General features: G+C 40.0%; 8 protein-coding genes across 8 annotated transcripts; 3 read left to right on the top strand and 5 right to left on the bottom strand.

The window, feature by feature from the left end:
• The first annotated feature begins 91 nt into the window (after positions 1 to 91).
• On the top strand, positions 92 to 984 carry ASPACDRAFT_128045 (alpha/beta fold hydrolase). Its single transcript, XM_020197100.1, has one exon. The coding sequence runs from the start codon at positions 120 to 122 to the stop codon at positions 927 to 929; it is 810 nt and encodes a 269-aa protein (XP_020051008.1). The 5' UTR covers positions 92 to 119; the 3' UTR covers positions 930 to 984.
• Positions 985 to 1268: 284 nt separating this feature from the next.
• Positions 1269 to 2741, bottom strand: ASPACDRAFT_37497 (uncharacterized protein; the record flags this gene model as incomplete). Its single annotated transcript, XM_020200306.1, has 3 exons — positions 1269 to 1443; positions 1497 to 2244; positions 2309 to 2741. 3 exons carry the CDS (start codon positions 2739 to 2741, stop codon positions 1269 to 1271), a joined length of 1356 nt encoding a protein of 451 aa, XP_020051007.1.
• A 746-nt stretch (positions 2742 to 3487) lies between these two features.
• ASPACDRAFT_37492 (GFA family protein) lies at positions 3488 to 4065 on the bottom strand (the record flags this gene model as incomplete). The annotated part of the gene is made up of 2 exons (XM_020200304.1): positions 3488 to 3883; positions 3946 to 4065. The coding sequence occupies 2 exons, from the start codon at positions 4063 to 4065 to the stop codon at positions 3488 to 3490; spliced, it is 516 nt and encodes a 171-aa protein (XP_020051006.1).
• A 429-nt stretch (positions 4066 to 4494) lies between these two features.
• On the bottom strand, positions 4495 to 6121 carry ASPACDRAFT_1908913 (DUF1593 domain-containing protein). Its single transcript, XM_020198874.1, has one exon. The coding sequence runs from the start codon at positions 6047 to 6049 to the stop codon at positions 4613 to 4615; it is 1437 nt and encodes a 478-aa protein (XP_020051005.1). The 5' UTR covers positions 6050 to 6121; the 3' UTR covers positions 4495 to 4612.
• A 1669-nt stretch (positions 6122 to 7790) lies between these two features.
• ASPACDRAFT_37520 (uncharacterized protein) lies at positions 7791 to 9686 on the bottom strand (the record flags this gene model as incomplete). Its single annotated transcript, XM_020200308.1, has 5 exons — positions 7791 to 8730; positions 8790 to 8938; positions 8997 to 9038; positions 9092 to 9293; positions 9370 to 9686. 5 exons carry the CDS (start codon positions 9684 to 9686, stop codon positions 7791 to 7793), a joined length of 1650 nt encoding a protein of 549 aa, XP_020051004.1.
• A 454-nt stretch (positions 9687 to 10140) lies between these two features.
• Positions 10141 to 12457, bottom strand: ASPACDRAFT_1908912 (uncharacterized protein). Its single transcript, XM_020198873.1, has 3 exons — positions 11421 to 12457; positions 10950 to 11352; positions 10141 to 10878 (listed from the first exon to the last, which is right to left on the bottom strand). The coding sequence occupies exons 1-3, from the start codon at positions 12436 to 12438 to the stop codon at positions 10173 to 10175; spliced, it is 2127 nt and encodes a 708-aa protein (XP_020051003.1). The 5' UTR covers positions 12439 to 12457; the 3' UTR covers positions 10141 to 10172.
• Positions 12458 to 12856: 399 nt separating this feature from the next.
• Positions 12857 to 14256, top strand: ASPACDRAFT_65038 (TauD/TfdA family dioxygenase; the record flags this gene model as incomplete). Its single annotated transcript, XM_020204068.1, has 4 exons — positions 12857 to 13112; positions 13169 to 13655; positions 13723 to 14028; positions 14097 to 14256. 4 exons carry the CDS (start codon positions 12857 to 12859, stop codon positions 14254 to 14256), a joined length of 1209 nt encoding a protein of 402 aa, XP_020051002.1.
• Positions 14257 to 18070: 3814 nt separating this feature from the next.
• Positions 18071 to 18259, top strand: ASPACDRAFT_37493 (uncharacterized protein; the record flags this gene model as incomplete). Its single annotated transcript, XM_020200305.1, has 1 exon — positions 18071 to 18259. A coding segment is annotated over one exon (189 nt), but the record flags the coding sequence as incomplete, so codon positions are not given.
• Between the last annotated feature and the right edge of the window lie 8658 nt (positions 18260 to 26917).

Here is a 26917-nt window from a genome sequence, read left to right as displayed (position 1 = left end):
GGCGGACCGAAACCTAATTGCTCTTGCACCTGGGGGTCGGACAATAAATTCATGCTTTACACCCGCCGGTTAGGAATCAGCCATCTACATACATCCACTCCTCATAGCCCACCCTCACCATGCCGCTCACATACGAAACAATCCCCCTCCAAGTCCAAGGCGTGAGCCTCAACATCGCCACCGTCCACAATAACCTGAACATCGGCAAACCCCCAATCCTCTTCCTCCACGGCTTCGGGTCATGCAAAGAAGACCTCGCCGACATCGCGATCCGCCCCGCTTTCCAGCAATATGGCTACATTGCCTTTGACGCACCGGGCTGCGGGCACACCACCAGCACGAACCTCTCCGCCACCGACATCCCCTTCCTAGTCGCCACCGCCGAAGCGGTGCTCGTACACTACCAGATCGAGCAATTCCACCTGATGGGCCACTCAATGGGCGGCTTGACCGCCCTCCTCCTCGCGCACCGCCATCCCACCCGCGTGCTAAGCTTCGTAGACATCAAAGGCAACCTCGCCCCAGAAGACTGCTTCCTAAGCCGGCAAATCTTCCTCTTCCCGGCCGACGACCCGGAAGCCTTCTTGGATGCATTCATCGCGCGCACCGCGACCGCAAATTCCTACGGCAGTGCCCTGTACGCCAGCACTATTCGCGCGAGGGTGCGCGCCGGCGCGGTGCGCGCAATCTTCGAGTCCATGGTCCAGCTATCCGACTCCGGCAGTCTACTGGAGATGTTTTTGGGCTTGGCGTGTCCGAAGATGTTCATGTTCGGGGAGGAGAACGCCGGATTGTCGTATCTGCCCCGGCTGGAGAAGGAGGGGGTCGAGCTGGCGCTCATCCCGGAGAGTGGGCATTTCCCCATGTACTCCAACCCGGCGGAGATGTATCGGAGGATGGCTACTTTCTTAGGGAGGGTTGAGGTATAGGTCAAAACATAGTGGCATAATATAGATCTAAGCATAGTCGCATAATATAGACCAGTATTTCATCAAGCTTGATTGGTTGTCGCAAATCTAATATTGGCGATATATGTAAATCGTAAGCTGCCTGTAGAGGACTTCAGCTTCCACCAAATCCAATACGCTTGACTGAACCAGAAAAGAAAATGAGAATAAAGGTAAAAATTGAGTTCTATTCCATGAATCCACCACAAATCACTCCACGCTAAACGATGCCAGATTGTTGAAAAAGGGGTATCTCATGCTAAAATATTAAATACTATATATTCGTGTTGGACTTTGTTGAAAATCCACGGGGGTGCCATTTTAGGCTTCGGAGTCGTCCGCGTTCTTGGCCTGGACATCCTCGACGGTGACCTGCACCTCGTGGCTGTGTTCCAGGCCGGACAGGACGATCCAAGTGGGGATGACGCACAGCAAGGTGACGCCGAAGTTGAGGCCAATGCTGGCGAAGTGGTTGACGTTGCCCTCGGTTTGCATACTGTTTCGGTCAGTTTCTGTAGCATTTGAGAAAGAAAAGGAAGGAGAACGTACGCCCAGGCAACGGTCTGTCCCAGCGCCTCGAATCCACGAAGGATTCCGCAGTGGTAGGACAGAGAAGAGATATCGGTGCTGTACTGACCGACCAGCCAGTACAAGAATTGCTGGAAGGCCTGGCCGCCAAACTGCCAGAAGAAGACCAGGGCGTAGGACTTGCCGAACCCGCCGGTGAACCAGTCAAAGGTGGGGGCCTCCGGGGCGTTGTAGAACTGGCTCTGCAAGATGCAGGCCCAGATCCAGGTACCAGTGAGAACGGTGATAATAGACAGGAAGCCGATCTTGGCACGGGTCTTGATGTGAATGGACTGACGATCGAGGAGAGCGGCAATCAGGAACGAGGAGGCGATACCGGCGAAGTTGGTGAAGAAGGAGGAGAAGGCGCGGGAGCGGACGGTGAAGTAGTCAGTCAACCACGTGCTGGAGAAGGCGTTGTAGAAGTAACTGATGAAGAAGGCAGGGAGCAACATGAGCACGCGCCGCGTCCAGATCAGGCTCACCGCCGCCTTGAACTCGGCCGCCCACGACTCCTGCTTGTGCACCACCACCAACGTCCGGTCCTTACGCTGCACCTTCTCCGCCGGACTCAGGCACAGGGCGATCGGGAAGCCCAGGCACATGATCACAATGAACACGATGTACGTGCCTGCACTAATGGTGCCCTTGGACGAGGTCTGCGCGTTGAGGCCCAGACTGATGGCACCGCCGACAATAGGACCAGCGGCTTTGGCAGTTTGCCAGATGGCTGTTGAGCTGTTAGTATTCACAACCACAAGACATCACCTTCATCGGAATAAGCATTGACATACCCAGGTAGAAAGCGCGATCCGCCGGACTGGGGTAGCCGATGATGATAGCCGCCTCAGCCGCCCAGAAGAAACCGGCGGAGATACCACACAAGGCACTGCCAAAGAGCATGAACCAGGTGGTGGGCGCATAGTTGTTGGTGTAGAGACCAGCACCATAGATGGGATAACCGATAGCTCCCAGGACCAAACCGAAGCGCAGTCCGATGCGGTTGTTGATGGCACCGGCGGCCACACAGACAATGGCGAACAACCCATAGACCAGGGCGTTGGCCGCTGAGACAGCGTAGGGCTCAGCAGCTCCACCAGCGCCAAGGTTGTTCATGGCATCCCACATACCAGGCGCCGTGAACGAGACACCGCTGGCGATGGCAATCTGAAAGGGAATCGAGCGATAGAAGGACTTGACCCCGGAAAACCGAGACACGCGCGGCATGTCTACGGCTTGCGGCGCTTCCTGGGCGTCCACCTCGTGGTTGGCAGATGCTGAGGCCATTGCTACTCTGAGACAGGTACACGACACACGACACACGACACAGAAGAGGCAAAAACTTTCAAGAAATGTCAAGAGGGAAAGAAAGTGTGCAAGGCAAGGTGGCCGGTCTATAAAAGAAATTTTTATTTTACCTAACGAAGCGGGTGAGTCAATTGCGTGATTGGTGTTGCGCCCTGCGTAATGGGGTTGCCAAGACGCTGGACGCTTCCATTCCGTTTCTCTTGGCTAATCGTTTGCTGATAATCTTGATAATCCCAATCTCCAACCCTCCCCAACCCTAACACTCGTGGCAAATGCCACTGAATCCGTCGCACGAGGGCAGGAGGATCGTCTCCCCTGTCAGACGAACCTACAGCATGAATATGACATGATTCAACCGGCAGTTGATGCCACACCTATGCAACGCTAATCATGTCGAGCAGTAGTCTCTGGTCACCAGTTCCTTACCGGGTGGACTTGCCACTCTTTGCCCGCCAGTGTGCGGTGGAGTTGAGAATTTTCTGCGTCCGCCACGCGGCCAGCCAATCGGGCAAACCACCCGCCAGCCAAATCCCGCCCGCCATTCCAGATCCTGAAGAACTTTGATAAGAACTTGAAAACCCGAGACGGAGACACTGTTATCACCACGTGCCATTTTATGAGTATTCGTCAATTGCATAGATTACTGTACTGTACATCCCCTCTGTCTAATGCAACCCATCGGCCACAAACTGCTCCACCCCAGCGGTAGGAGGCTTCCACGCTACGCGGTCCTTGGTAAACAACTCCACCGTCGGCCGCAACCTCGTTTCATGCAAAGAAAAATCGTCCACCGTCCCAACCCGTAGCGCACTCATGCCCGGATAAGCCGCACTGACGCGATACATGAGCGATCCGCACGTGGAACAAAAGTGGTTGGTCACCGTCGTCTCGCTCCCGGGGGATTTGGGCTGCGTGTATGTCTTCAGGACCGCCTGCCCGCGCAGATGTTTCAGGTAGGTGTCGTGGACGATGAAGCCGGTCGAGTGTATCGAGGCCGTGATTTTGTGGCAGTCGGTGCAGTTGCAGATGAAGGAGACCACGAATCCGGGACCGTGGGTTGGCTACAGTAAATCACTTGTTTAGTAGATTTTTGAGCAAAGACATTGTTGGAATAGAAGCGTACAAAAGACAATTGCACGGCGCCGCAGAAGCAGGTTGCGGTTGCTTCGTCCGCGGTGGACCACCCATCACTTCCGACAATTGGGAAGTGCGATTTGGCTTCGTCAGTAGTTGATGCGTCCATCGATTATTCGAACGTATTAGCTTTTTGAAATTAGTCGCCTATGGGTGATTCGAGTTGCTGTTAGACCCGTCATGACCTTCAAGCTTCGGCCATAGTTTATATATTCCGGAGGACAGCACTGCTGTCAAGAACTTCTTTATCCATCTGTGTTAGAGCCGCATGACAAAACACAGTGCTTACGTCTTGACTGTATTTCTAAGCATTATCAGAATGTGTTATGCAGGATGACAGCTTCAGCTTTTCAACGTGATTGATGGGATGAATAAGTTAGTGCCGTGTAAGTTACAGATGAAATGAGATGATGACGGGGCAGGGGCCAAAAAGGCGGAGATAGGAGATAACTGATAAGCGGATAATCGATAGGTCAAGCAGGAAACCTCCCCCGCTCCTCCATCCTTGCCGACCGTCGTTACTTCCCCTCCTCTACCCCCCAAACAGATCATGACAAGTTCTATTACTTTCGTCTTCACGCTGCTCGGATCTCTTAATGCTGGAAAGTATGCTAAGCTGTCATGGTTATGATAATGCCTCTGAACAAACAAATCACCTATACAATCCGGATGAACACACGCCCATAACGAGTCAATGGAAACTGCCCGTCATCCGTCCCCTCGAAGATGATTGAGACGGTCTGGCCAGTCTGCGCATCGGCGGGGATCTCCACCTCCGCCCGATCGTCTCCCACCTCCGTCACGGTGACATTGCCCGGGTAAGTGCCTTCCTCGAAAAACTGCCACCAAGTGGTGGTGACGTTGTTGGAATCGGTATCGCTCACATTTCCGGCCAAGGTAACCGTCGTTCCGGCCTGTGCCTCGACTGTCGTCCCGTTCAGAATCGTCACGGACGGGGGATGATTGGCACTACTATACTTCGGGGTCAGGGTCCACTGCATGCGCGCCGCAAAGTCATTCTGCACCGCCCCTGCCCATCGGTCGGTAGTGTAGTCGTCAACCTCGATGCCCGCCTTGTTTTTCTCGCTCGACACCATGACCCACAGGTTGGGAGAGGTGGAATTCTGATAGCTGCGACCTCCCCAGCCGCCGAGACTTGGGTTGGCCGGGTCCTGCAGACCCGTCGTCAACAAGGGATTGAACACCACATTGTCGCCCTCAGACAGGAAATCGTATGGCCCCAAGGCCTTACATGTTTTAGACTGATTCGCAGTGGCTGGACTTCCGAAAATGTCCTGCGCATCGCCGGCCATGGACTGGCCATCGATCCACGAGCGGTAGAGCCTCCCAAACGGTCCCGTCTGAATGTGCGCTTTCATCCATTTCCCCGTGAAGTATAGGTTGTCGCCAGTGGAGAGCCCGCGTGTGTTACCCTGGCCTTTGTTGCAGTTGTATCCCCAGGTCGTGTATCCAAGTTCCAACTGCTCGACGCGGATTTGTGGCCAGTGAAGAGAGATGTAGTTCGCATACGTCTCGTCCTGAAACCCACTGGCCAGGATAACAGTCTTGTTAACAACCGCATCCCGAGTCTCATTCCATTGTGACCCGCCCGAGTACTCATCCTCGATCGACTTCAGCGCGCGGGCGATGGTGTTGGTGCCACCCCAGGCCTGCAAATACAGCGTACGTGGGTCATCATCGAGGATGAGAGATCGGATGAAGTCCGATCCCTCGGTATCTAGCTCCATCTCACCCTCGAAGTTGATATTGCCGATTTTGATCAAAGAAGCGAGCTCGTCGGGGGTCGGGTAGGAGGGATCATGGTTGTTCAGATTGGGCCAGATCTCGGCATAGGCAGGGAGGACTTTGTCCTGTAGGGTGCGTGTGCCGGTCCATCGCCACGCCCATTGCGGGCTGCTGTACTCGCGATCGGGCAAGAAGAATTTGGTTCCATTGCCATCACCGGACCAATGGTACCGGCTGGAGCTGTAGATGATTGCTTGGGTGTCGAGCTCGTTGGTGTAGAGGAGGTATCGGATCAGGGAGGCCAAGTCGTCCTGCTCGAGGTCGGTGGTGACCACGGTTCGCAACATCGATGACCGGTTGGCACCGCATACTGTAGCAGGAAGCGCTGTGGCCAGCAGGCCGAGTGAAAATAAGCGGCGAACAGACAGTTGCATTCTGACTTCTGTTTGTGATGAACTCAAAATGATCTGTTACTCCATTCCCGTAGGCAGATTCACCGCTTAAATAATTGTGTAGAGAGCACATGATGCCATCATCATCTTGGAACTTCTGCAGGAAGTGTGGAGAACCGTACCCCGCAAATTGAGAATGCAGTATTGTGGGGAGGACCATGTGGAACGATGCTCTGGCTTCAATCAGGAAATGAGTGGCTACGGTGGACCATTTTGTCTGAAAACTTGTTTTCTACCCGCGCGGTTAGATTGCCCCGATTGACTCAGGGACGGGGCTTAAAATTGCCGCTTTGGCCTTGCCCACGTAGAACACAGAATTGGGTCACTAACCACCACTAACACAATTCTAATTCACATTCACTTGAACAGTATATAGATCCCAATGCTTTACTTCTCAAGAGACTTGTATCTATCCTTGCTATTTGATCATTCCTGTAACGTCATAGCAATTTATACAGTAGAGTAAGAGATTCTAACCACTCCGGGCATCCATAGTGTGATGTTGTTTGATGGAAGGCGGTTGTGTGGCCTGGTTCCGTGTGGTGACTCGGTCTTGGGTGACCACCTCCAAGTGACTACACACATACAGATTAGCCTATTCTTGCTAATTGCGACGTAATGCCTTCGAACTTCCATGTTTGGGGAATGGGGTCTCCTGCTGCAGATGCAGGCTACTATGGTCGCCGGAACCAGTATCGGCATGAATTCAGACCGGCGGTGGTGGCATCATGACCACGATTTGTGTTCGTAGGTTGTCCTTTGTTCTTCCCGACCCCCGCATTCAGATTTAGACTCGGAAAGGGGAGCCCCAGGCTCACTCACGCCTTCGCCACCCAGTAGCGAGCTAATTAGTTGAATTCAGGGTCCGATTGACTCAGCCAATTTCCGATGCCAAGCTCAGCTGCTGTCGCCATCGAACTTGAAAGAATGAATAAACACACGCCGTCTACGGTGTGCGCGCCATGCTTAGTCACATCTGTGTACAAATAACTTAGGGTTCCTGTCCACGATACGTATCCATCATCGGTTCACTGTCTCTGTGTCCAATTTCACTAACTACCCGAAACTGCATCGTTCATTACTAAGCTGTTGTTCTGACACCCGCCTCTGTCGGGTTAAGGTCAAATAGCCGAATGCATTTCCCCCAGTGAAGTTAAGTTAGAGCACGAAATACAAGAGAGCTTTGGTATGAATTCCTGCTATTCCTACTAAGCCCCCATAGCAAAATCAGCAAGGGAGCTTGCGCATTTCCGTCCCCCAAACGACCCATGCCCGTGTTTAGTTTTCAACGTATCGACGTTGGCCGGGAGTGTCCGCGGCCGCTGGCGCTATATGAACGTGATGCGGCATTTGCGTCTCGGTATCGAGAGGTAGTAAGCCGATTTCCTACAGGTTGTCTCTAACCTAAGGTATACAATTGGTAAGCAAGTCGGCTACATAAGTACTGTAACTTTACTACTGTGTCTACAGCTTGCGGGGCCGCTTATCAAGGCTTCCAGCACTCAAAGCTTACTAGTATAAAAGGCTTAAAACAGTGGTTGCAGAAGACGATTGGTGGAATCAACGAAAGACGGAGGAGGGAAGAAGGCATCCTCTAGTATCTATAGATATACAGTACGTACACTATCTCCACGCCTCATACAATCCAGTGACCAACTCTTTTGAACCCTTCCAACCAAGTTTGTCCGCGACGATGCCACGCATCGACTTCCAGCGGCGACCCTGTCTGCACAGAAGCGGGATTATCTTCCCCCGCATCCTCCGGTTGACATCGACCTGTCACCAAGTCCATCTCCTCCAATGACACCAACCGCGTCCTCCGATAGATCTTCCACCCAACGAACAGAACCAGCATGACAGGGATCTCCAGATAGTAAGCAACAAACTGAACACCGTCAAACTTGGGCGAGAAGCACGACCACCCCTGCACCAACACCAGAAACAGATTCCCTACGACAGCGACCGCAGGACCCCAGGGATAGGTGACATTCCGAAACGGAAGCAGATGCTCCACGTTCTGACGACGCACCGCAGCCCGGAATCGTAACGAGGTCAGGCAGATCGCCGTCCAAGACAGCTGATTCGACACCCCGACCAGATTCTGCAGCCACGACCAGAGCTGCCCGGCGCCCAGCTTGCTGGCCCCAAAGCAGAGAGTGCTGACAATCGCTGTGACCACCACCGCGACCCAGGGCACGTGAAAGCGGTTGATACGGGTCATGCTTGTGCGCAGGAAGCCGGGAAGGTGGCCGGAGAGAGCCAGGGTGTAGAGAAGGCGCGAGCCCGCGAAGAGGGCATGATTGGCGGCGGAGAGAGCGCTGGTCATGATGACGGAGTTGATGAAGCTGCTGGCGATGGTGCTGCCGGCTGAGGCAAAGACCAATGTGAAGGGGCTGGTCGCTGTGCTTTCGCTGGAGAGACCGGCATGGTTATAGGGGACGTCGAGGCTTATGATGACGATGGAGACAATGTAGAAGAGAAGGATTCGCCAGAAGACGTTACGGATGACTCGCGGGTAGGTCTGCGATGGATTGCGCGTTTCGCCCGCGGTGACTGCGACATTCTCCGTCCCTCCACTGGACAACATACATACGCGTTAGCATGGGTAGTCTTGGTAACCGGGGATTTCACTCACTATGCGAACGAGGCAGTCACAAAAACCGAAGCAAAGCCGCCGATTCCTCCTACAAAGGGGGCATCGCCCATGTAAAAGTATTTGGCACCAAGATACGCGTGCTGGGGGTTCACCCCACAGTTCACCACAATTCCAACAATAATGAAAACCTTCAGTTGGTGAGCAGGGAAAATTTGAGAGTCTTTGGGGTATCTCATGTTGACCTACGATGATCGTCATAACTTTGAGTAATGACAGCCAATATTCAGCCTCAAGGTTGCTGGTCAGCATCACCTCGCAAGCGGGCACCTCGCGCTACTTACTTCTCCAAATATCCTGACAGAGCATAGATTCAGGCCAATGACCAGTGCAAGACATATCAGACTGAGGCCCCATCCCGGAAAATGCTCTGCCCAGTAAGCTAGCAATACCTGCAATGCCACGAGATCCGAAGCCGTAGAAATGGCATCATTGGCCCAGTAGTTCCATGTTAATGCAAAACCGAATGCATCGTCCACGAACTGTCTAAATATAGAAGGCTACAGTGTCAGAGCCTTCCCAGTTGAGTGCGAGGCACTGGAGGAGGTAGGATTGAGCTTACCCTGCATAAGTACAGAACGACCCTGCCACAGGCATGAAAGCCACCATCTCACCTAGACTTAGCATGGTGAGAAAGACCAAACCCCCGCACACACTGTAGGCAAGAAGCATGGAAGCAGGCCCTCCTGTCGCCAACGCCCGGCCAGTTCCCAGGTACAATCCTGTCCCTACCGTGCCTCCGATGGAGATCATCTGGACTTGGCGAGGGGTGAGCTTCCGTGCCAGTTGGCCGCTCTCTTCAGAGACATTGCCCGTCTCGAGAATGGCCCTGGTGTTGTCGCGCGGTGGCAACTGTTTCTCAGTATCATCCACAACCATTCTGTAGGGAAGAAGGAAGAAAATGATCCTGAAGAATATTGAAGATCGTCAATCCATGGACAATATTGTTTATAGATTTTAGGATTGATATTTAAGGAGTACCGATAGAATTGCGGGTCCTCAACACCCGTCCCTCGACCAGTCGGCGACGAAGCATATGAGCATTGCATGCATCTTGTTCGCGTCATCTCAATACTCCGGAATCGAAAAAAAAAGAGCCAATCGGCATCGCTGCTCTCCTACTCTATTCCTTTTACCCTTTCTTCATTTGGCCACGTCCTAGGTAAATCACACATGATGAAACTATACCGTAAGAATCTTCTGGCTTATGATTGATAGTCCTGCCGCCTGCTGTTTAGAGCTAATAGGCCGTGCGAATTCGTGAGCAGGCATGCGGTTACATTACTGTGTCAATCCAATGTAGGGCGGCTGCCTCCCACGCATTGATTAAGCTCTAACGTTCTGCCCTTCGAAATGTTATCACTATCAATTCAGTGAAGGATGTCCGGCCAGTTGGTGCCAAAAGTTGATCTCAAACTCCTGCAAATTCATATGATCCCACAGACCCCATGACCCATCATCGAATGCTTCTGGTTGCTCCGGGGCCGTGATCATATTCAACTGTTCGCCCGAAACTGTTGCTGTGCCCGGCTGTAGCGGCTGAAATGACATCGACCGGTCCAGAATGCTCTTGATGGTTTGTGTGGCGCGAGACAGGAGAGCATAATTCGGCGAGTCGATGTAAACCAACGTTCCCCGCTCGATTTCCCCCACCAGGATGCTCAACTCCTGAAAGACTTTCGAGATGCCGCCCGATGGTAACGCTATGGGGGCAAAGCCGCGGTTAACCAGCGTCATCGAAATTAGTCCCGCGGCGGACAAGCCGTAATATGCCACCTTCCACACGAGTGAGGTACCCGAGTTGACAATCTGGTCCTTGAGCAGAATAGCCTCTACGACTAAACCCAGCATTTGGAGAGAAAGTGTGAGCAAATTCGGGTCTGGATCCATCATGGTGGTGGGACGCCGCAGCGCCAGCTGCAGCAGGAACTGGACGTGGATGTAGTTGAGCTTCATGTTCACCATGAAGTCGCGCTCCACCGGTCGGCGGTCGCAGCTTTTGAGGTTGCCTTCGAGACGGCAGCTCGGTGGGACTGCGTGCCATTGAGCGTGAGCGTCGGCTTCTATTATTCTGTAGTGCCAAACGTTTACCCCGTCAGAGGGATTTGATCAACGTTAGAAAAAGAGGACGAAGAAATTTACCTTGCCCGACGAACTCTTTCCTCATAATTCTCCTCGTTGAAGAGGTCTAGTATATCCTCTTTCAGAATCGCACAAAGGCCAGCCCAACGCGAGTCAGTGATGTAATCGATCTGCTCAGTGGACGAGTCCCAGACTGCTGGCTTGCGGGATGCCGCCTGGGGAGGACCGGCTTGTTCCGGGTCCCCTGGCAGATAAAAGTGGCAAAACTTGCGCAAGATTCGGGGTGGCCGGCCGAGAAATATGGACACGTTCTTGTCCGCCGAGTAGGTCCGACAAAAGGCGGTTTGGCGTAATTGGCGAAGGAACGAAGGGACTGTCTGGAAACTCTCGGTTTGTTGCTGATGGTGGCCGAGGGCAAACAGAGAGGCTGCAACATCGCCGAGTTTGCGCCAGGATAGGTAACCTAGTATAACAGTTTCTTACTTGGTACCTGATTGTAATTGTATATTGGAAGGATCGGGACATTCCTACTCTGGTCGCCATCCACCTGCGAATGAGAGATGAAATTCTCATACGTGAGAAAGAGTTGCAGGTCATTCATACAGTCGAGCGGCAAGCAAAGATCCAACAGTCGGTCCGAGTACGAGAGGGTCAACTTCTGGATTTGACGTCGTCTCTGCTCTGATCCATACATTGGTTCTGCATACGTCAGATCAACCGAGGCTCGACAGACCGCGGTGAGAAATAATCCCAGTGTTTCCCAGCGTGCATTCCTTCCACAGAAATTGGCACAGTACTCAGTAAATTTCGTATCAGGCGCAAATGATACGGGTTGACAAGAACGGGAAAAGAGGCCTTGAGAGATGGTGACTGCGCTCGCATGTGTCCCGTCGCACTGGGCCAAGGTGAAGACTATTGTGGATGCACAGAGCGACGTCAAGGGGCCGGCCAGGGCCAAGTTTGCTCCAGTGGCTGTCCACCTGCTGAAGAGCTGGGTGAACTGCTGCACCAAATTGCCCTGGTACAATTCGAGAAGAATTTCGGCACCCTTGGCGATAGAATTTTCTTCCACCGCACAGTCTCTTTGCAAGGGAACGCTGGGTAAATCCTCCCGAACTCCGGCACCATCCTCAGGGGTTTGTCGGACCTGCAGCTGATCAAAGAACGTCGTATGGCTCGACGAGCCGAGGTAACCGGGATTGGGATACTGGACGGATGATGAAACCCTGAAGCTGGTGAATGGGCCTACTGCTTCTATACCAGGCGCAGTCGCACCAGCCTCATTCTCGGTGGGAAGAGGAGACGGCAACGGCGGGGATAGAGAAGTCTGGTCGGTTCCGAGCCTGTGCCTGTGAACAATATCCTTGCCGGAGGGTCTTTTGAACGGTCGAGGCCGGTAAATACAGTCATCCTCCAACCCTCGTTCTCTACATCGGGAACAAATCGGTTTTCTATGGTCACAGCGTAGCTTGATTGCTCGACACGGATTACACGCGGGAAGCTTTCCTGGTCTGAGTGCCAAGCGGTTCGGAGTCGAGCTCGGCATCATATCCGAAGTAAAGGGCAATTGAGGGTGGTTGGATTCATGGTTCTGAGATGCAGGTACTGTGGTGGTTTGAGGAAAAAGTCAAGGGGGAATGCAAAATGCGACAAAAAAGCCCTACTGCGGTATTGCGTCAGCACAGCCGAGTGGGACCAAATCACTGAGACGCCGAGACGCCGAGACGCCGACATGCCGACATCCACTCCGTTAACCCTCATGGTTTTGGTTTCATCGGAGTCATCGGAGTAAGCATTTTACAATGAGAGCCTAGGTTGCTTGATCACGACATTTCTTCATACAATTGCGGCTGAATGAGAATGAACCGTTTTAGTGATCCCATGTATATAAATCTGCGGAATGCTCACCGGATTGCCTGGGGCACAACGTCCCAAAAAACCGCCCTTCACGTTAGATATCGACCACCATGACAGCCTCAGTCTTGAGCCACCGTCAACAGGCCGACATTGAGTATATGCCTGATTATGACAAATACTTGGCACGCGGAAAGCAAAGACAAGCGACAGAAGAGCTGGACAAACACCTCCCCGAGGGCTTTCCTGCAGCTCTGTCGGGCCAGTTGGTCTGGAATGCCAGTACAATCGCTGATGAGTATGATTGGAACTACCAGCTCAGTGCGGAGAATCTCAAGGAAGTTGATGCTGCCCTCCAATACTTCAAATGTAAGTATACCGTCCGTGACATTTTCGATATAGCCTTCACATCTGATCCCAAACAGCATCGAATAAGCCAATTGGTGAGGTCGGCCCAGACACATTCCCATTGCCCCACCTACGTCCTATCCTGCGTGATATCTCGGACCAGGTCCACAACGGCCATGGATTCAAAGTCATTCGAGGTCTGCCTGTCGATAACTACACCCGCGAAGAGAACGTAATCATCTACACCGGCCTCTCATCGCATATTGCCCCGATCCGTGGCCGGCAAGACAACAAATGGCAAGGCAAGCCAGCCGATGTCATGCTTGCCCACGTGAAGGACCTGAGTCAGTCGTGCAAGTCTCAGGATATCCCTGGTCCCGTGGTAACTGCCGACAAACAGGTCTTCCATACCGATGCCGGCGATGTCATTGCCCTATTTTGTTTGAACGAGGGTGCATCGGGAGGGGAAAGCTTTCTGGCCAGTACCTGTCACGTCTATAACATTTTGGCCGCTACACGCCCGGATTTAATCAAGACACTCTCCGAGCCTTGGCCTTTTGATGAGTAAGTTACACCCCTAACATCCCAAGGCTCAGCGTCATGGACTAATGACAACCCCGTGGGTTTCCAGCTTCGCGCAAATGGGCGACGTATACAAACTGCGACCTCTTCTCTACTACCAGCCTGCTACCGACACCGACCCAGAGCGACTGATTATTCAATACTCCCGGAGAAACCTGACCGGCTATCTCGACTGCAAGCGTTCCGCCCACATTCCGCCCCTCACCGAAGCGCAGGCGGAGGCTCTCGATGCGATTCATTTCACTGCCGAGAAGCACTCGATCGCCCTTGACTTTCGCAAGGGCGACATTCAGTTTGCTAATAACTTGAGTATCCTGCACGCGAGAGGAGCCTTTACCGACTCCAGCGAGAAACAGTGCGTGTCTTCATGCCGGCTATGACTTGGTGAATGGAGAACCGGAAAGCTAATGCTTGCATTCATAGACGGCACCTTCTCCGACTTTGGCTGCGCGATCCGGAGCATGAGTGGAAAAAAGCCCCCGAACTGCAGGAGAGATTCGATCGAGTTTATAATGGTGTGACAGTGGAGAAATCGGTCTACCCGCTTGAGGCTACCATCCGGAGTAGCAATGTGGCTACGTAGAGTCCGTCCGGTGGATATGATGTATAGTATGAGCTGCGGTTGGGAATAACTGTGTGAGGCTACAAGGGGCTGATAAAACTATCACAACTGGCAAGAATCCCATTCATGAGAGAGAGAAGGTAGGAAGGTCCACAGGCCCTTGCTCCGCGCCATGTACAAATGTAGTCCCATTGGTGCCTGAGACACTAATGGGCGGATGCTTGACAGGCCGCCAAGGCGCCTCTCAAACTGCTTACGATGCTCTATCAACTTTGCTGAACATGTGGTACTGTGGAAAGCACCTACTATACCTTGAGTAGTATTTCCGGTACCAAGTGAGGGGATAGTCATTCTAGAACAGTAGACAGCTGTCCTTTCTACAGACTGTCTTAGTAACTATACTCGAATGCCGAGCGGATATAATCACCCGGGTGGAGGGCCGCTACATCGACTCGCTTGCGAAATTTTTCTTTCCGTCAGTAACACCTGATTGGCACTAATGTGGCCTTGTTCATATAGCGTGTTGTGGCCCAATCATTTTGTCTGTCATACCGAAAATGCGAGTCAAGGTCGGCGTCATTCAACGGTAAACCGAGGGTACCGACGCGCTGGGAGCGGGTCACGCTTCGGTTGGTCCGGACTCCGCCTTGACGGCCGGTGATGCCGGATATCTCATGCGAGCGATCCACCTGTGCGTCAGTGGAAGGGAGGTGGCTAAGCATGGCTGTGGCTGATGCTATACGAGAAGAGTTCAGCTGCCGTGAGGACAAGGAGAGGTTTGACTCATTGTGGGCTAAACCCTCTATGATGTCAATTGAGTTCGTCACAGCGCTTGCTCCGCGGAGATCGACAGGGTGTGGCTGAGCCCATCGGAGAATAAGACTGTGCTGGTAAGACCTTTCGCAGTAAAGTGGTGCTGGTCTCAAATCTCTGCCATCTTGCGCGTTGGCCACGGGACAGCTTGCTCACGGTTGTACGAACTTCGTTGGTTCAAGATTTTGCCATGTTTATGTATTATATTGGGAATTTAGTAGAGTACAAGCACATACGACCACAGGGTGTGGAAAACAGGGCTTCCCGTCCGCTCAGCCGTACTTAAGCCACCTATTAAACGCGGCCGAGTGGGATATAAGCCCTTTCTCAGTCGCTGCTTTATAAATAAGCAACGCTAAGACGAAGAGTAAGTACGGATGATTTGGATAATACTATTTAGAATATAGATAAGCAGAATAAGCAGGGTGAGTAAATAAATAAACAATCGAATAACCAAACAGACCAGCCAGTTAACCAAATAAGAAAAATCTGAAAGTTAAATAAAGTGTTTAATCTGATTATCTATTTCTTTTTTTCTATTTAATATACTTATACTCAGTAAACAACTTAAAAAGTAATACTATATAAAAAATTAATATATTATATAATAATAAATCAAGCCTCTTCGAGGAGGACCAGAAGCAGAGAAAAGTTAAAAAACTCCGAAAAATCGGTAAATTATATAATTTTACTACTGAATATTAATAAATTATAAAATAAAAAGAAAATAAAATATATTATAAAAAGAGAGCTCCGGCTACTGATGAAAGATATAATAAAATTATTAAGAATTAGAAGATATAAATAATAAAAATATTCTTCTACTATATATATAAATATTACTGATCCCAGTCTAGATGGATAATAACTTAAGATAAATCTGAAAATAGATATTTTTTTAAAATAAAACCAGATTCTTCCAGTTAGATTTTAAAACTCTTTTCTAAAAGTTTTATCTATTTATATAAAGAAGACCTACCCTCTTAATATAGTATAAATTATAACTTATTCTGCTTTATTACTAAATAGAAGAAAAAAATCTTAAGAGTTATTCCGAAGAATATTAAAAATAATATTTATAATATATATTTTAGATATCTTATTTTTTTTCTAAATTACAACGCTTACTAATCATATTTAAAGTATATTTATAATAACTTAATACTAAAGTATAGATTTAAAATAAAATATTAGAAAAAGTTTTATATTACAGCAATAGATCTTAATCTTTTTTTTAAATAATTATTTTAAGATAATAATTATAACTATATTTATAAAAGAGCTCGATTCTAAGATATTTTTATTTTATTACTTTTTTCGGACTCCGGAGCTAGAACCGGGGTTATTGTCGAGTTAAGTTTATATAGAAATACTAATAAGTGTTTTTACTATAAAATATATTAGATTTTTATATTTATAAATTCTATTAGAAAAGCTAATTATTTAAATAAAAAGTATCTTACCTTCAACATCTAATATAAAGATAATAAAATTAAAAGATGGGTTATTATAGATTCTGAATTTGTAAAAGATTATTAATATAGTAATAAAACAGTTATATAAATTCCTATTTTAAATATTACTATTATTAGTACTGATAATTCTAATTTAAAGAACTGGATTATAGAGTAAAAAATATTTAGTAGAAATTTTATATTTTATATTATAATTACAGGCATAGCCGATTAAGCTTTTAAAAATATTTATAGTATTAATAAGTTGCTGTTAAAAGTTCTATCTAAAAGCAGAGAATCTTAAATATTTAAATAGAAGGATTATATATAATCTTTATTAGTTTTCTATATGATTATTTTAAATAAACTGTATTTTAGTCGTACTCTAATATTCTTTTTAATTCGGAACGATCTGAACTCTTTTATTTAATAAGAATATTTCTGAGATCTGCTATAAATTTATAAAATTAAAGACTAAATAGTAACTATAATTAATTATATATAATATACTTATATACTACAGTATATATTACTGATTATATTATTATAGTAAAGATATCTTAAGTTATATATAATTAAATATTAGATTATATAAATCCGGATACTTATTTTAAGTACTAATCGAAGTTTAAATATACCGATATTTAAATATATTTTTGAAATCTAGAGCCTGACTATAAGTATTTTAATATAAAAAAATATAGCATACTACTGTAATTTAAATATTTTTCAGAAATTTAATACTACTGCTGTTGCTGAGTTTAAGAATAATAAAAAGATAAAAGATCTATATATAAAAATTAAAATTCTAATAAAAAAAATTAATAATAAATTAAATAAGTACTAGAATCTTATCAGTAAATAAAAAAAGTTATATAATAAAATAATAAAGAGACAACGCAGTAAGATTAAGAACTTTATTTAGAACTGGTGGAAATCCTTTTATAATAAATATATTATAGAAAAGGATTTTACTGAATATAATTTAATATATCTATTTTTAATCTACCGAAAATATATATTAGAAAGAGACAGACTATAAGATAATTTATTTAGTAAAGTAATAATTAACAGTAAGATTAAAAGATAGTATATATTAGATATAGTAGCTATCTGCACGTCTGAAGAGAGAATAGTATACTATTCTAATAAATTATTAATTAATAAAAAATATTCGGTTTGTTTAAAAAATATATTAAGATTTGTTTCAGATTTTTTATATTTATATATAATACTAATTCCTGTAGTTTTAAGATCCAAGGTCGCTCCAAACATATATTTTAATATAAAAGGAAATTACTGAATGCAGTACTATATTAATAATTATATAAAAATAAAAAAAAACTTATTATTATACTGACCGAATATTTTTAGAATAGTACTTTCTATATACTAAGTGATTCCACACTAAGACTAACTGGCAGGTCTATTATTACTTTTATTTAAAAAATCTACAGCTGTGTTGTGATTTATTGTAATTTTATTATATATTAGTTTTATTAGGATTTTATTCTTTCTGTCTGGACAATCAGAATATATAGTCTGAGTACAGATTTAAGCAATAGCACGAAAAAACTACTCTAATTAATTATATTAATAAAGAATACTTATTAAAAATAAATAAAAACAAGCCTATTATATATTTTTATTTATTTTATAAAAATAAGATATATTCTTCTACTTTAGAGCTTCGATATTATTTTTATAATATTTATTTAATTAAAAAGCCTCGCCGCAACTGTATTAGCAGAAAATAAAAGTAGATATTTTAGAATAATATAAAAAAAGAGTTTATTATTAAAAAATAATTATCTAATTATACTATTTATAGTTATTAAACTAAAATAATATATAAAATTAGTTCTTAATCAGAATATAGTATCTTAAGATTATAAAAAAACAGTCTAAAAAGAAGATATTTACAAAATTTAATTTTTATTTTATTTTTAATATAGCTTTTTATTAATAAAAAGCTGTAGTATTCTTATAATAATATTTATCTATCTTAATCTTCTTAAATTAATTTAAGGGGGATTTATAAAAATCTATCTATACTAATCAGTATATATTAATAGAACTTTATTTTGAAATATCTTAAAAGAATAATAATAAGTAGAATATTATATAAGAATTTTCGAGCTTACAGATGCTAAAAGATATTTTTTACTACTTACTTATTATATTCTATAAAAGTAATTAAATAAAAAAAGATTATTTTTATTAAAGTCTTTTAAATAGTTATATTTAAATTCAGTATCTTATAGTATAGTAAGTCACAACAGTTATAAATATTAAAAATATTAATATTTTAAATTAATAAATAGTTATTATATAGTAGTTAATATAATAATAGTAATATATTCTACTTTCAGAAGAATATCTGGCTTAAAACAGAATCTTTTACTGATCTGATAGTATAAAAAATAAGAAATATTTAGTAATTCGGCTTTTATATAAAAAAAACTATTAAAAATAGTTATTTCTTATTAAATAAAAAATATAACCCCGTATTTAAGCCAGCTGCTAGTTAAGAAGATAATATATAACTTACTGTCTTACTATAATTATCTTATTTTAATTTTATTTAAAAAGTTCTTTTTTTAATTAAATACAGCTGTAAGTAATTCTTTTTTTAAATAATATAGTTACTTTATAATTAATTAGCTATAGTCTAGTAGTAGCAGCAGCAATATAAAATATATTATAAAATAATCTAAATAAAGATTCAGAAAAAAAACAGAATTAAAAATAGATTAAGATAAATATAGATGGTATTTGAGTAAGTAGTCTGTACTATATTATATTAAATAAAGTTTTTTTATAATTCTAAATAATAAAACTACTGATAATAGCGATTAGATTATATAAATAATATAATTTATTAAAAAGAAAAAAACTGTATAAATATAATATAAGAATCCTCCGGCCAGCTCTATTATTAAAAAAGATTATTTTTAAATCTATCTTCTACTTTTAATTTTAACTTTTTATATATTTAATAAGAGCTTTTAACTTTAGAATCTGTTATAAAACAGCAGATAAGCTATATACTTCTACTACTGTAGTTTTATTAATAAACAGTCTGAAAGTCTGATACAGATTTATAAATATATAATAGTACTATAATTATTATAGCTATAATATTATTATTTTTTAGAAAATATTAATATTATAAATAATAGTAGTATTAAAAATATTTTAAATAATTATAGTATTAGATATACTACAAGCCTCCGGAGTGCTGTAAGTAATATAAGTATATATATTATAAATTCTATAAGCAGAAATATACGCGTTATAAATAGAAGCAGAAGTATTATAAAATATATAAAAATTAAAAAAACAGCAGAAATTAAAATCACTTCGAGCTTAGTAAGTATAATAAAAACTAAAAAAAGTATTATTAATATACTGTTAATAAGTAATAAAAGTACGGTAAGTATAAAAATTATAGTAATTATAATAAATAATATAAATACAGTAAGTAAATTAGATACAGCAGAAGCCGGATATAATAATTTATTTTAATATATAACTTACCGAATCATCAGCTACTGTTTTTAAGACTTTTTATAAAAAGAAAAAGAATTTAAAGATTATTTTTCTAATATTTACTGGTATTGGAAAAATTTATCTTAACTTTATTAAAAATAAATATTCTTATCTGTTGAGAATTAAAATATTAAAATATCTTAACTTTTTAAATTTTATATTTAGAAATAGTAAATAAATTATACATTCTGATCTGTAGTATTGAAATGTTCTATACTAAAATAAAAATAAATTTACTTTATAAATTAGATTTAATTAGATTAAGTTGTAGTCTTTTAAAAATTTTAAATTCTCTTTCTATTAATTTATTTATTATTTTAGTATTTTATTATTAATTATTCTGTCCTCAACAGATCATGATCAGCTATGATTTTACAATATTAATTAGAAAGATCTGTCTATATTTACTGTCTTTTAGTCTGGACTGAAAGATATTAAGTTCTTCTAATTATACTATATTTAAACGTTTAGACTATTTTATTTTCTAAGAGTAGATTTAACTTTTTTTTAAGCTAAAACTGGTCTTTAGATTTAGCATTCTCGGTTTATCTATGATTTTTATAGAATTCTTAGAGTACCTGTATTAATTATATAAAAAAACTTCGGTATTTCTATTTTAAAATTTAGTTCAACAGCCTATTTATTATCTAATCGTATTTAAAAAGATGGCTCCCAATAAATTCCCCGGCTCTTAATTCTTTTAATATTTCTTATAAATTAGAATTGCCAGATTAGTTTCGCCAAGTATTAGTTACCACTCGAATTATATTAGAACTGGCTTGTTTCCGTTTGACTTTGGAAGAGTCGAATTGAAATGACTGATATTTTGGAAGAAGAATGATTATAGTCTAGTCTTGCAACAAGCTCTTATTTATAAGAGGTATGGTTTTCTGAGAGGTACGACAATGCTCACTTTGGCCAGCGAGATTGTAGCTGAGGAATTATTTATGGTACCGCAGCGCGATAGCTAATTATTTAAAAAAGGTTAGTTATAGTATAAAGTTGAGTCATCGTTATAATGAGCGTTCCTAACTTAAGGAGCTAAATATTATATTATATTAGTATACTGGTCTTCCGCAATAGAGGAAATTTACTATAAAAGTAATAAGTATGGTTTTTCTGCACAAGGAGAGATTTTAAGATATATATATGAAGCGTATTGAGGTGTTTCAGTCACAGATTCTTCCGAAAACTAATAGAAATTCTCAGATGAAGTTACTGTTTATAAATAGGGCTATCAGATTCTCTATAGAAGTATCTGCGTGATAAGCAGCAGTAGATTTTAATCTAAAAATATAATATAATCTATTTAAAAACTTTAGATTTTTTATAAACTTATCTATCGGTACAGTAATAATCTGTTTATTTTTATATAATATAATAACTGGTCTGTATATAACTTTTTTTAGATTTTAATATAGAAAAGTACTAATTATCTATTTTAAATTAAGATTTAAGATTGTAAATATCTCTAAAGATACTTTCTGAAAGATAATATTAAAATAAAATCAGCAGCTTATTATAATTATAACAGATTTAGACTTACAGTAGTTGATGAAATATTTATTATTAAATATATATAAAAAAATCAGCTACTGTATTGTATTAGATAAATAAAATATTTATATATAAAAGATATTAAATAAAAATATAATAAGATAAAGAATTAATTAAGTTTTTGAATTAGAGTTTGAGCTGTAGTATAAATATAAATAAATATAATTTATTAGAGAATATAACTAATAGCTGCAGAATAATAGAATTGGTTTTTTTATTCTCAGTTTATTACTTTATCTATACCAGCAGGTCTTATTTTATTAATTTTAAATATTAAAACTATTACACTTTTATATCTATACAGATAATCTAAATTTAAGTATTAGAGATTTAGTATTCGCGCGAAAAGTACGGAAGAGGCAGAAATATTATAAAAATAACTAAAAATAATATGATTTAAATATAATTAAGCTTATTTTTAAATAATCTTTATATTTATATTAACAAATATAACAATTTATTTATTTTATTATAATTTTATTTTTAAATATCTTTTTTAAACGGACTTACATTTCTCGATAGACAACAGGCAGTATTTCCATTGCAGTCTTATTAGAAAAAAATAATAAATAATAATATTATTAGAACTTTAGCGTTTGAGGGACAAGCTCAGTAAATTCTAAAACTTTTTCTAAATCTAATATATTTATTTATAAAATTAATTTTTTTGGTTTTGATTTGATATAATTATAAATTATTATTTATATCTTACTTCTAAAATAAGCTCGGGAAGAACCAAAGTCTGTATATATTTATATTCTATAATTCTTCTAGCATTATATTTAGTATAGTAAATATAGTAAGATTATTTCATCTTCTATACTTAATATATAAGAATTATATTTTAGAATCTGAATATAATTATAAGTATGCTCTGTTCATTCTTTTCTATATATATTATTCTGTTTTGATTCGCCTTATTCGAAGTCCCGGTCACGCAAATTTTATCTAGGCCAACGCTTAGACTGTAGTTTTCCCAAAAATTAAGATCGTTTTTAAGGACCCGGTCTACTGATGGGATACGCTTTTGGATAGTATTTTTAACTAAGCACATTACAGATTATAGATTGTATATGTTGAGGGTCAAACTTTAGAGGAATTGATGGTTTTTTTAGGATTCAAACCAAATTTCTGAAAGAACAATAAGATCTGGAGTATTGGAATTTATAGTATATTTTTTATAGTATAAAGGATTCTCTGAACTCAGTAACAATAATTTAGAGTCTTTTAAACAGATCGTCTTACTTTCTTCCTATGGTTATGGTGGCACTACTTCATATTTAGGTAGATTATAATTTATAATGCTCTTTAGCCTAGCTGTATTACAGCTTGTAGCGTGGCTGACCAGATCCCTTTATTAGTCTAAATACATCGTTAGCATAACGCAAATAGAATCAAATATTAAGTATCTACAATAGTATTAACAACTCAGATAAATAAGATCCCACGTATCTCTGAATCAATAATTTCATCTTAGTATTGTATTTTTAAAAGGATGTATTTACATATTCAATCTCTTATCAACCAAATACTTAAATACAAACTTGAACCAAGCCTTTAAAAAGTATTAAATCGATTATTCAGTCGGTCCCCGGAAATAATAGGATGATATCTTTTTTAATAGTATTACTGATTAATATAGAAACTGTTATGATCTACTCGGTTTAATAAGATGTGGACCTGTCAAACAAGTGCCCTTAAACATTAATATTTGTTAGAATAAAGTTGGCAAATATCAAGAGCCCGAAAGAGATATAAATAAGAAAAATATATTATGATATGATTGAATTTTATCAGCCATCTAGTCAGTTGTAGCGTAGCTTTCTGAAACCGCTTTTTTATAGTAATATAACTAAATTAATATATATAACGTTTTAGATCTGCTTCAGTGATATAAGTCGAGGGCCACCGCTGGCCTCTATTATATATTTTATACTGTTATATAATTTCTTTTTCTGTTTTAATCTTTATTATTTTATAAAGTGGTCTTATAAATGGATAAATTACTAATATTCAACAGACTTCCAAATCTTAAGTAAACATGCTTCTAATACTACAGGAATTTTGTTTATTTATATAGGTTTATCCGGTAGTACTTCTATTCAGAAAGTCTGTCGATATTTTAGTAATTATTCTTATTTAAACAGTTTGTTAAAAAGAGGTGATTCCCGCTAAGATTATTTTAGTATATTATTTTATTATAGTATACAGCCAGCTCTATATCATTAATTATATTTAACTGTTACGGGGCTATTACTTAAAATTAAATTATAAAGTCCGGATGATATTACTTTAAATAATCTAATATAGCTCTATTAAAATTAAAACTTCGGTAGTCGCTTATAGATTGTATATATTTAAAATAATACTAAATATAATTATAATTGTCTATAATTCCTAATCGACCAGACTTTTTAATAAAATAAATATAATAGTATTTATATATATATTCGATTAGATCGGCTTTACTTCTGAAGATACTACTATATTCTGTATAAATAAAAATACTTATATTTAAATATATATTTAAGCTTTTGATAAAATAATTAATATATTAATCTAAATTATCTTTGTCTAAGCTGATAAGTAGAATATTTTTAAGAATTTCTAACAATATCTTATTATATAATATTAATAAGAATTATCAAAGACTAATCGACAGTATTTCTAAGAAAAGTCGAATAGTACTATTCTTACTAATTTTAAATTTAAAAATATAGAAGAAAGAGATACTCCACCACTCTTCGTTCTGCATCATTTTCTATAATAAATTATAAGAATAAAGAAGGTTTGATTCACTAATATTGCAAAAAAGATTATTTTATATAATAAAAGTTTTCGTTTATTGTAAGAGGGATACTATTTTTTCAATTTTATTTTTCAGATTTCGAAATATATAAAGGTGATATAACAATCTCATCTCCCATGTTTATATTTATCGAGGCTGAACATTCTGACAGAGTTTATAATAGAAAGTTTATTCTATATATTCTAATTTATTATAATAAGTCTGGTTTATGTGCTCGTTAGAGATGTTAAAGAAGTTTTACAAATTTCTTAATACTGAGAAGGCGACCTAAATCTGCAGCCAGTTCCATACTGATATATGGCAGTCTGGATGTCAGGTCATGTGGTATGAGGAATATAAGTCTGGGTATTGGAAATATGTTTCTATTTAGGATTATCCTCTCAGGTTGCACGTTTCTTCTAAGTTTAGTTCCGAAGAAGAAAGTATTCACAATTTGGTAATGATAGCAGTTGAAGTATAAAAGCTTCCCCTCTCATAGCTTGCCTACGATGATAAGTCCGGATTTAAATGCGTCCAAAATGGTGGGCTGCTAGTTGCAGTAAACCAGCAATTTGAATCTTCTGACTACAATCCAATTTTAAGATGCCTATTTCTAAGAGTTATGCAAACAAAAGTGTCCAGCTACGAATGATCACTCCGGTAATTCTAGAACCTCTTTCTGACTCGCTGCTTCAGACACCGGATTAGTACCTATACGGGAAGAACTTTCTCTGCTAAACGAGTTCGATATGCGCATATCACAATATACTATAGTTTGTTTATCGTAAGTAATGATTTTAATAAGTAAGTATGGTCGAAGGGATTATTCTGCAGCAGAGAAATAAACAAACTTCTGAATTCTAGCCGAATTTTTATTTGATCCCCACCTACTGTCCGTCTTGCCCGAATTACAATGATGTATCTGAGAACGACTGAGAACAGTGTTTAAGAATGTGTATTACAACACCAGTTCGTTTATATATTCGGAACACCAGGATTAATGCGATCAGATCTTTTCCGCTTACTCGTATGATAAATAAGTCTTGCTTCCGTAATACGAGGTAGGTCCGATATATTACTGCTTGGACTTGAATAGAAAGCGTTCTTAGTATTACAGGAAGTGGCCCGAGTTAATAGGCATTTATTATGAATATTGCCTCTCATTATTTAGTGTAAACAATTCTGTCAGGAAAGTAATAGTTTATGTGAGATAGGTATATAAAAGAAGAGATAGTGAATCCATGTATATCGTCCAAAGCAACAGGCCAGCGTATGGAATATTATTATTATTATTACTATATGACTCTTCGGACACATTCTTTCTCAGTCCTTCGATATTATAGTAACTGAGATAAAGTTTTGATATTTAAGACCCCCTCCTGCTTGGCGGTATAAGATTAGGAAAGACCAGGGTTGGTTCAAAGTCGGTAATATATAAATATTAGTATATTATAGTATTCCGTAGTTCCGTTTATAGAATTATATATTTAAATAAAGATCCAGTATAATAAATTATTTTTTAAAAGTTGATCTTTATCCGCATACTATATATTAAAGTTTTAAATTATTAAGATATCGAGTTGCTCTTTTTTTATAAAAAATATGTAAGAGTCTGAAACTGTAAGATATAAAAGTCTTTAATATATTCCGTCTATAAATAGAATTAGTAAAGTTTGTAAAAACTGTATTATTTTAATAATCGGATTCAGTCTAAGCCTGCAGTTTTAAAAAGCCTGAGAAATAATTCTTTATAATAATAAATATAAATATAAGAACAGTATTAAAATATACTAAAACAGTTATAATTAATAATTTATAGTATACTTATAAGTAAATTATTTACTTTACTGACATCGGCTTTAACCATAACCATAATATTAAGAGTAATAGTTGTGATAATTAGAAACTGTATATCTAATAAATAAAGGCTTTTATAAAAATATATAAGTAAGTATTTTATACAAAAGTCAGATCTAAATACTTCTTATAAATACAGCAAAAAACGAATTACATCTTATTTACTAGCTTTAATTTCTAAATAAGCTGCGAGTCGGAAAGAGAACAGCTATCCTAATCTGATTTTATATAGTAATAAACTCTATCTACTAATAAAGATTCTTTAATCTGATAGACTTTAAGATAGAAATTACTGCTAGCACCGAGAAATTACCTTACAGATATTAACTGTATAGAATTATAATAAAATAAATATATAATAAATAATCTATAGATGTTTTAAATATTGCTTATACAGTATATAGTAGCTAAAGATTATTACAAAAAGTTTTTTTAATATATAATTTAAGATTTTTAGTAGTTTTAAAATATATAAGCTAATATAAAATTATCTTCGCCGAAGTCTTTTTAAATAGGGGGTTTAAGAAGAGGATTTAAAAAAGCTAAGACTAAGAAAAGTCGAAGACTGTTTTATAACTTATTAGAATTAAACTAATAAACTCTATTTTAAATATAAATTCGGTAAAACTCTGCTATTATCTTTTAATTATACTTCTGTTTT

This window comes from Aspergillus aculeatus (assembly GCF_001890905.1).
Source record: "Aspergillus aculeatus ATCC 16872 unplaced genomic scaffold ASPACscaffold_27, whole genome shotgun sequence".
Lineage (NCBI taxonomy): Eukaryota > Fungi > Ascomycota > Eurotiomycetes > Eurotiales > Aspergillaceae > Aspergillus > Aspergillus aculeatus.
The sequence above is the reverse complement of the archived record's forward strand: the minus strand, read 5'-3'. Positions and strand labels throughout refer to the sequence as shown.